Source organism: Labrus bergylta, chromosome 5 (genome assembly GCF_963930695.1).
Source record: "Labrus bergylta chromosome 5, fLabBer1.1, whole genome shotgun sequence".
NCBI classification, from domain to species: domain Eukaryota; kingdom Metazoa; phylum Chordata; class Actinopteri; order Labriformes; family Labridae; genus Labrus; species Labrus bergylta.
The window spans coordinates 13,043,801-13,054,170 of NC_089199.1; the positions used below are offsets into that span (position 1 = coordinate 13,043,801).

Here is a 10,370-nt window from a genome sequence, read left to right on the forward strand (position 1 = left end):
TTTCTTCGATTTGTATATTTTTTGTTTTATTCCTCGAACGATTTTGAAAGGTTGTTTTAAAAAAAAAAACATAATTACTGTTTTAGTATTTATAGTTACAATAATAACCTAAATAGAAGATTATAGAGAAGCACCATGAGCTAGGACTTTTATTTTGAAAGTCAGTCAGCTGTTGTCAGGCGCTGCTGTCAGCTGAAAGGGAAAGCTGCTCACTTGCCGAGCAGTTCACTGCGTAAGGTAAGTATTTTAGAAGTAACACCTAGAGAAATACAGATTCAATCAATCATCACTCACGTAATTCTCATATACCACATCCAGTTTATAATGCTAGTTAGCTAACGATTCAGAGGCAGCTTGTGTAGCGGTCAGGGAGAGATGAATAAATTGACTACAACAAGGCTAGCTAGCTATTTTAGCATTCAACTGGGCTTACTGCAGTTGTTTGTCAGTAATGTGACAGGCCTGACACAAACAAAAGCTACCTTTAACTGGAGCTGAAGTCAATGCGGTAGAGGCCTTTGGTTATGATAAACATCTGAATGTGCTTGATTCTGATATGCGGCCGTGATTTTTCTCTCACTATTTCAATCCCTTTTTCTTCAGAGGAGTAAATAAATACCACCATGCTGCCTGACAAAAGTGGTCCAGGTGTGGGGGGCAGACAGAGCTGTCCTGAGGGAGAGGACCCCTCTGTGAGTCTGTTCAGAGAGTATCTCCGCCTCAAAACAGTCCACCCAGACCCGGACTATGGTGAGAAATCCTCCTCACTGCATGCTGAAATCAAGGCATATCTTTTACAGTGTCAACAATTAGTTTCTGGCTTTAGCCTTTGTTGGTCTTACACTGTCATTTATGGGGCAGAGTTAAAGCACCCATTGGGATATGGAAAAAGAAAACGAGTTTTTGATAATTCACTTTAAAATTCTGTAATTGTAAGATTATATCACTTTAATCATCTTTGGGTAAAAATCTACTAAGGATAAGTAAGTTTATAAAATGAACCATCTTGAAGTGTGAAATGTCTGTTGTTAATATTTAATGTTGTCAAATCAGGTGGTAGGATTTGTCAAAGTCCAATTCTTATCTGCCACTGTTCCACGTTAAGTACAGTCACTTGTATCACAAGCATGTTGACTTGAAATGTAAAAAACACGGCGCTGCTGTAATTGGCCCTAATTTGAGATCAAAAGAATAGATAAAGTAAATTACCGTGATCTAAAGATGGTGACACCTAACCTAAACAACAGAGCTCCATGTAGTGGCAGTGTTCATTGTTTGTTTTGTTTTTACAGAAAGGATGGCCTCACTCTTTATGACGACTCTCTATGAGGTTTTTTTTATCTAGTCAGTTGTGTTGGTTCAGGCTCATTTTCAGGCTTTCTCATTAATTTAGAGGTGTGTCAGGCGGATGTGCTTGAGGGACTTTATCTCCATAATGACCGGGCAGCTGAACAAGTGGCCCAGTAAAAGACATTTAAGCTGCTTTTCCCCTGTGGTTGCCTTCTCACACCATCCTGGAAGTGGCTGAAAATCGATTCCCTGACAAGATTAAGACTTTCATTCTTGGATTAGTGTGACATTGCTGTCACAACTAAAATCACAACATTATGACTCCCCAGTGTCCAGTTTGTAATTTTTAAAGAGACTATCTGCCCTTTGATTGTTCATTTACAGATGCTGCTCTTAAGTTCCTGGACAGGATTGCAGAGGAGCTTGGGCTACCCATAAAAAAGATTGAGGTGTGTGCCAGCGATTGTATCATAATTTATGTGCCAAACATTTACGTACAAACTGTACGAAACGTTAGTAAAACTTTCTCTGAGAGTAAACGGTGTTCCCTATGTGTTGCTGCTTCTGCCTTTAGGTTTTTCCAGGCAGAGTCGTTTGCATCATGACATGGGAAGGGACAAACGACACCCTGAAATCCATCTTACTGAATTCCCACACAGATGTTGTGCCTGTTTACCAGGTATGTCGTCTGACTCTGTTTGTGGTGTTTGAATCCTGTTTCATCTGTAATAGACATGAAAAAAATGGACTTGATATGAATCTCTTCTCCAGGAACATTGGAAATACGATGCTTTCAGTGCTTTCAAAGATGCAGAGGGCAACATTTATGCCCGGGGATCACAGGACATGAAATGTGTAACTATACAGTGGGTATAAACTGCATTAATGACTTGTTATTAAACAGGATTTGAGGTCCAGTGTTGTTGTGACCTTGACTTTTAATTCTGTTTTTACTAGCTCCTCTTAGCCTGCATTCTGTCAGCTCAGACTCAGTGCATTATGTCTGTAATAAGTTTGTTTGTGTTCTTCTTTCCTTTGCAGGTACATCCAGGCCATCAGAAGACTGAAGGCAGAGGGGCAGAGACTAATGCGCACTGTGCACTTAATGTTTGTTCCTGGTGAGATATTTGTTTGCTTGCCTCCTTATCCACCCAAATATTTCTTAACTAACTTGTTTATTATTGAGCCTATTTGAACTCTTCTTAAGTGAAGCTGAGTTTAATGACACATGCCCGTCTCCTGGTATTCCCAAAAATGAACATCAATTTCATAGACAATATAGTAGACACAGGAGAACAGTAAATGTGTTGAACAAAGATGAACTCTGCTCTATTTAGTAAGTACATCATCATCACATAAACATAACACTAATTTGCATATTAAATTTGTATCTTTTCTGGGGGGAAAAGTTGTTACTTGTGTCCGTGTGAAGTTGTAGCATATCTGGAAAAACTTGCTTAAAGTGAGGCTCCAGCAACATGTGAGGCATCAGATATAACCCAAATTTTCTATCAGCTTACCTATTTTGGTTTTGTTGTTTCCTTAGATATGAGTTAAAATACATGTATTGTTTTTCACAACCTGAACAGAAGTCTAATCGGACATGCAGATGTTAAAATATCTACTTAACAGTTGTGAACATTTTGTCATAAGAAAAGACATGACATTAACAACCGTTTTTTGTTTTTGTTTTTTTTTTCAGATGAAGAAGTCGGGGGTCACAAGGGAATGGAAACATTTGTGAAGCACCCAGAGTTCCAAAAATTAAACATTGGCTTTGCATTGGATGAAGGTAAACAAACAATCAGTCATTATTTATATAGTGCCAGTTCATAACAAATGTTATCTCAAGACTCTTTACAAAGAGCAGGTTAAGACCATACTTTCTGTTAGACAACATTGTCAACAACTTGGCACCATCTTTCAAAGTCAATGAATAAGACACCAAACACTAAATGTCACAAAGTTACTGAACCCTTTAACCTGGGGTCAGTTATTGTGTTACCTCACTGGAGAAGGACAATGAGTTTAGTTTAGTAACTGTTTAGTTTGCAGTTGTATGATAAAACTGTACATCTAACATCCCTTTTAATAGTGTAGTTATTACTCTATATCAGTGTGCAAGGTAAAGTATTCTACAGTGTCTGTTACTATAGCAACAACACTCTTGGTTCTTGCTACATTACCAGTAAAGTGAAACAAATGAGGTTTGGCTTACTCTGCCTTCACCTAATTCTCATAACAAGACGATATTGTCCTACATGTTCTTTCGAAGGCTATACAGCAGACTACATTTTCTGAGAGGCATTTTAAGTCTTTACAAACCTCCTGAGCTGGAGTTGAATGTTGTAGGTCATGGTCTGCATTTTGACCCCCAGGACATCTTATATTATCTTTTTCTTATTTAAAAACACCAATGTTTACATTTCTAGTTGTGATGGTTGTCCTTGTAAAAATATAGCATGACCAGTTAACCATTACTGTGAGGCGACTGGATGGTTGAACTTTTGGGTCAATAGGAGTACATTTCTATAGCTGTGGTCAAATAACTGTTGCTGAAAGTTCAACGCCTGTATAGAGGCGTTTGATACAGAGCTAGTATTTTACTCAGTCTGACATGACCAGAGTCACATGCTAAAATGTTGCAAAAGTTGCACACTTTATTTAATCAAAAAAATATGTAGCTAAATTTCAGTCCCTGGTTGTTGAGGTTTGTGGGATTTTGCTGCTAATCTGTACATCATCAATTTCTGTCCTTTTGCTTTGCAGTTAGCCCCTTTTCTTTTCTTATGTATTAGTTTGTAAATTGTGTTGTATTTGCCCTAATACAGCACCTTTGTGTACTTATGTGTTTTGTAGGTCTTGCAAACCCTGGTGAGGCCTACACAGTGTTCTACGGAGAGAGAAACCCCTGGTGTAAGTGTAAAACACAAACAGCAAACGACCTCTGTCATCTGATCATAATCCAGATATTTTAAGGATTACTAGACTGATCAGACTGTAATCATACTTAGCTGTTACTACTAATACAGATACTGTAACCATTATTACTGGAACTGTAGCAATAAAGTCTTGAATCAAGCAGAATGACTTCTTCTCATAGGGATCACAGTCCACTGCCCGGGCAGTCCAGGTCATGGCTCCAGGTTTGTTGAGAACACCGCTGCTGAGAAGCTTGTAAGTGTCCATATTATTTCTGATAAATGATAAAAGTGCCACACGGACTGAGAGGGACAGTGTCACTGATCACTTTCTTTTCTCTCTCAGCGCCATGTCATCAACTCCTTCCTGGACTTCAGAGAGAAGGAGAAACAAAGGTGAGGTGGAAAAAAACAGTATACATCTTCATTCTTTCCAGCATTGATGGTAAGATAGAAATCCTCAATATTAGTAGGTTAATATACAATCTAGCAAGATGCTTGCTTTTGGGAGTCCATATGTCTTTATAGTCTAAATATGTCTTTCCGAGAAGTTTCCTGGGACAGGAAGAACTCCACTCTATTTAACAGCCAGTTACAAAAACTCAACAGTTAATCTTTAAGGGAATTAATCAGAGATCTAGTGAATTTGTCCCCTGGTCATTGAAAGGAAAAAGGAAATGCTAGGTGGCTAATCGTCCCTTGTTTGTTATTTTTATTATTATTATTGTTAATATTAATAATAATAATAATAATAATAATAATAATAATAATAATACATTTGATTTGTAATGCTTTTTATTTTTGGAAAAAATCTCAAAGTGCTACAGAGATTAAAAATAAAATAATAAATCATCAGAATAAACCATTAGAATAAAAAACAAGAAAGGCAACTAAGGATACTAAAAAAAAACATGAGATGATCCATGGACATAAATAAATATGAGAGGAAACAGGGTGTTTGGTGATTTGTGTGGTACAAAGAAAATAAATATGATGTAGATTTCTTTGAAATGTACTATTTTGTGTTATATTCTTTCACATTAGAGTGTAAATCAATTTATTTTATGGCCAACATGTTTGTATTCAGGCTCAACACCAGCGAGTGCTTCACGCTCGGTGATGTCACCACAGTAAATATGACCATGGTCAAAGGAGGCGTGGCCTACAATGTCATTCCAGCTGAAATGGACGTCAGCTTTGATCTAAGGATACCACCGAGTGTAAATCTACAGGTGGGTGCATGTCTGTATTAATGAAAATGTGTGTCTGCAGAGTGCTTTTGTAGTCCTGCTGACATCTGATCCACAGACAGATGTGTCTGGTGTTGTACTTTATGACCTAGCCTCCTAATTATGATCATTCCTTCCAGGACTTTGAAAAACAAATCAAAGAGTGGTGTAAAGAAGCAGGAGACGACGTCACATACAAATTTGCTCAGGTCAGTACAAAGTGTACTCGGATATAAAGTGATGTTGGTTGGTCCCTGTTATCAAAGAGATTGAACTAGCTCTCTCTATGCCATCCGTCGCAGAAACATATGAACCAGAACGTGACTTCGACAGAGGAAGGTGATCCTTGGTGGAATGCCTTCAGCACTGTCTGCAAAGCAATGTGAGTTAAATGTACTAAATCATAATCTCTCTGTCATCAGCCTCGCTTTCTTATTAAAGCGTAAACAGGCTGTTGATAGTGGATTTATAGAAGCCTTTTCTGGTTAAACCTGTTAACAAAACAAAGGCACGTAAAGGCTACACTATGTGTATAAAGCAACCACTTTATAAGTAGATCATAAAACAAGATATGATTCTCTAGTTATTGCTGAAACAAACCTTCTAATGCAGTCACTTTTCACACCTTAGCTGCAAATATTCACACAGCTCCCACAATCCCTTTTTGCTCATGTTTATAAAGAACAGCATTGTCTGGTCTATCTGATGGTACTTGTGTCAGAATCTGAGGAAAAGCTGAGTTTCTTTCTAGTATTATGAAAACAAAGTGTCTGTGTCATTTTTTTTCTCCACTGTAGGAATGTAACTTTGGAAAAAGAGATATTTCCAGCTGCAACTGACAGCCGTTTTATCCGAGCTGTGAGTATGAGAACAGGATATGACAACAGGAATAGATCAAAAGTTTGATATCATATTCAGTATTTTATTTTTGATGTCTGACATTCAGTTCTGTTATAGGGAAAAAAGCATTTTACTTTCTTCAATCTAGGTGGGTATCCCTGCTATCGGCTTCTCCCCAATGAACTGGACGCCGATCCTGCTGCATGATCACAACGAGTTTCTGAATGAGCGAGTCTTCCTGAAAGGCATCAGTGTGTTCGAAAGGCTCATCCAAGCTCTTGCCAGCGTTCCTGCCTGTCCCAATGAGGCTTAGACAAGACTTTTAATCCTTTCTACAATGACGATGTGATTATTTAAGTTGGAATACTTGAAGAGATTACCAAAGAATAATAACATATATATCATAAGCCAAAACTGAGCACTTAGCCTTTGATAGAAGTGATTTTGTTTCTTGATTCTCAGGATAAAGACAGTAAGATTTTATTACTCTGTATTACATCAGGTTTTTTAACAACACACTTACTGTTTGTCCGTATTGTTGAGTGATGAGTGTGCTTGTGTGTATAGTCTTAAAGAAATATCATACATTGTGACAACAGTATTTCTAATCACAACGTTGGTTTGTAAAAATCAACCTACTATAATGTGAAGACAACTTTGATTGATAAACTAATCAGTAAACTTAAGCGTCATTCCTTTTTTAACATTTCACTTGATCGTAGCTACGATTCCACAGATATACCTTGAGTTATAAACTTGAATTGAATAAAAGTATGTGTTCTTTACTTTTTGGGGGGGCTCTTTTTTCTTCTACACAAGTTTGAGATCTGTGTCAGATGGTAAGTCGAGTGAGCAGCAGTGCTTAGCTGGGTTGAGGAGGACGATTTCTGACTGCCTCCTGCAGAATATGTAACCTCTAAACAAGCATCTGCTTCAAGGATGTGCATAAAATTGACCATAACTGCACTAATAAAAATGCCAAAGGATCATTGAACATGTAAGTGTAGCTGAACAATGTTCAACAGTGTGTCACAAAACCGCTATTAGGTACAGTGAAGTCAAAATACACAAAAGTGAATCTCAGCATTATGTACTTTCTGCCCTAAAGGAAGCACAGAGGCTGAATACAGCAACAAGAGAATCATTTTAAGCCATATGGATCTATGGATAGCAAATGTTGGTTGTTTAGTGAGAACTTCACAGCTATATCAACAGGTACAGAATGGGTTGATGCAACACATTTTAATGCTGTTCCTCAGGATAAATTCTTCTCACTGTAGACTGTGCTGATGTTTTCTTTACTGCCAGCAGTTCGACAGTTTGATTTCCTGAAAATATCACAACATCGTAAGGATGCTTTACCACAACCGCTGCCACTTAAATTCGTGATGAAATACATTTACTCATTGTCAAGTTGTTCAAAAGTTCACTGAATTCATCAGTTTGGATCAAATGCTGAGAATAGGCTAAAAAAATATGATGAATTAGATTAGGTAATCCACTCTTGTTTTTTTTATGGTTTAGTTTGTGTTAACACTTTTGAGTGGAACTGGGATATCCTCAAATCAAAAATATCAAGATGATCTTGTTCATAGAAGAGGGATATAAAAAATTCAGGAAAAAAAGAAATCTTAGGTCGAAACACATTTTTTTTAGTGGTAATACCTCACACATTTAATATTTTTCATTTTGTTTGTTATATAGCTACATTGACACTGCAGATAGATAAATACATTAGGGTTTGCTAGCATGACATAATCCAGTAAACACCTGCCAATATTTTACAGTTTGGCGCCCTCTGTGGAAAAATAATGTAGCAGGAAACCCCATAAAGAGCGCCAGTCATCAACATTTGGTAATCTTTAAAAGTCAAGTAGCCTACGGTTAATCAAATCCATTTTTCTTTGAAAAACCGGGACAAAATACAGTTTATTGATCCAAGATAGCAAAAGAGTGGATTTCCAAATCAGGAACACACATAACACAAATAACTTGAATGATTGGTGTTTCCTTAACTTTTTAAGAAATGCCATCTTCTAGCTCTAATCTTCATACTCTTGTTCTGTGGTTTAATATCAAATGACATCACTAGTATCCCAGGCTGTTGGCCTAATAAAGCAAATGTAAGCATGCTAGCATGCTAAACTAAGGAGATGAACATGGACACAAGATAATCTTGTCATAACGAGTGTGTTAGTGTGTCGATTTTAGCATTTAGCTTAAAGCACTGCTGTGCTTTGGTACAACCTCAAAGCCCCACAGAAGGACTCCTTGTCATGTCAATGCAGTCAATGTGTTGGCTCTTAGTAGAATTACATTTAAAACATACATTTTAGAAACACACGTACATTTGAGTAGAACAATCAAAAAAATAAAACAAAGGTAGATGTTAGCATACAGTAAAGTTACCATACTACACTGAGTTAGCTAAAATATGTTCCTTGAATCACTAGAAGAGGTTATTTACAATCATTCAAGTGAACTTGACAGAAAAAATACAGATGAAATTAGGGCTGTTGTAAACAGCAGTGTTGTGTAACAGAGGTGCATTAAAGGGCAATATGAAATATAAAATGATTTTGCTGTGTAATGCTGTTTACAGGAGGTAAAGGTCAGTCTCATCTACAGTTCAGCTCCCTTTGGAGATGTAGTCCAATTAACAGTGCATGGTTCTCCGAGGGGGACTGGCAGGAAGACTCTGCAGTCAGTAATTAGTCTTCTCTCTCCCCAGGACATGACAGCAGCATTAGCACATGGAGCCGTCAGGGAGACTGCTAAAAAGCTGATCCCACATCCTTGCTCCCAGAAGGGCCAGGAAAAGGGGGCAGTCATCCTGTTGGGTGAGCTTTTGAGGATCTGAATGTCTGGCTGTGAAAAGACATAGTGTTGAGCAGTTTTTCAATATGAGATTCATATTTGGCTGTTTCGGCAGAACTCCATAAACCTAAAAGCAGGCCTTTCTGCCACATGGCCAAAGTACTTTACGTCATACATGACCCTGATGAAGGCCCCAAGCCGAAACATGTCGATCTTATTTGTTAATAAAGTTGATCTTCATACTACAAGTGTTGATAGAGCATTTTGACCTCTTCAAGCCTTTCACTCTTCATGCATCTTGTTAGATGATGAAGTTGTGCCTGAAATTCCTGATCTGCTTTACATGCATGAAATATGATCATTTTAATCTCGTGCTTGTTCAATCAGGGGTCAGATTTAATAACATAGGCATCATAGACAAGGTGAGGTGGAGATTCAATTCTCAGTCAAGGACACCTAAGCAGGGAGCTTACCCACATGTGGAGATTTAAGCTGACTCCTGCAGTCTCTCCACACAACCTGCTGTTGTGTTATCAGCATTAATGTTATGATATTCAAACAGGTCTTAAAGACAGTGAAACTAGAGGGCTGACTTTTGCCTATGATGAAAGTGAGTGTAAAGGTAAGATGGTAAGAAAGAACTGTATCATCCCGATCACCGTATACATGTGTATAACTATATGGTGAAAAATAAATCAAAATCTTCCATTCCACTAAATCAATCTCAGATCCAGCTTTATTTTTACATCTTCAGCATCATAGTACTGAGTTCCAGCTCTCTGTGTTTTTGTTTTTTTTTTGGTTACGGGGAGAGCTGTTAATATTCAGAGAAGCTGCAGTGCACGAAGGAAGACACATACAGTAAATCTTCCATCTGGATTGTATTTCCCTCTGCCTTTCTCCCCTGGCATGCAACTACAACTGTCCTCTGGATTTAATTACAGCTAAACCCTGCTGTGATAGCCCCCTTAAGCGAGAATTAATTGTAGTCTGTCAGGGACTGCTGTTTGTGAACACAATATAGTTCATTGTACTGATACACTGTTTCCCTTTTTAGTTTATTTTTTACAGAGTTTAGAATGTTGGGTTTGGAAATAACTTTATAAGCTAATAAAGAAAATTATGTTTTCATCAAAAAATGTGATTTAAAAAAAGGGGATTTCTGTAAAACATGTTGGAAGAAATTAAATAAAATCTAATCTATGACACTGATAAAGATAAATGAGAAACACACTTCTTTTTCATCTGTTGGATATTTTTATCCTATTTTAAA

At 37.5% G+C, this 10,370-nt stretch overlaps 1 protein-coding gene across 1 annotated transcript; it reads left to right on the top strand.

Annotated features, from left to right (window-relative positions):
• The first annotated feature begins 130 nt into the window (after window positions 1-130).
• On the top strand, window positions 131-7,065 carry LOC109990311 (aminoacylase-1). Its single transcript, XM_020642403.3, has 15 exons — window positions 131-237; window positions 604-750; window positions 1,675-1,739; window positions 1,865-1,969; window positions 2,062-2,156; window positions 2,332-2,408; window positions 2,993-3,082; window positions 4,150-4,206; window positions 4,394-4,467; window positions 4,558-4,607; window positions 5,299-5,443; window positions 5,581-5,649; window positions 5,743-5,822; window positions 6,238-6,298; window positions 6,429-7,065. Exons 2-15 carry the CDS (start codon window positions 624-626, stop codon window positions 6,591-6,593), a joined length of 1,260 nt encoding a protein of 419 aa, XP_020498059.2. The 5' UTR covers window positions 131-237; window positions 604-623; the 3' UTR covers window positions 6,594-7,065.
• The last annotated feature ends 3,305 nt before the right edge of the window (window positions 7,066-10,370 follow it).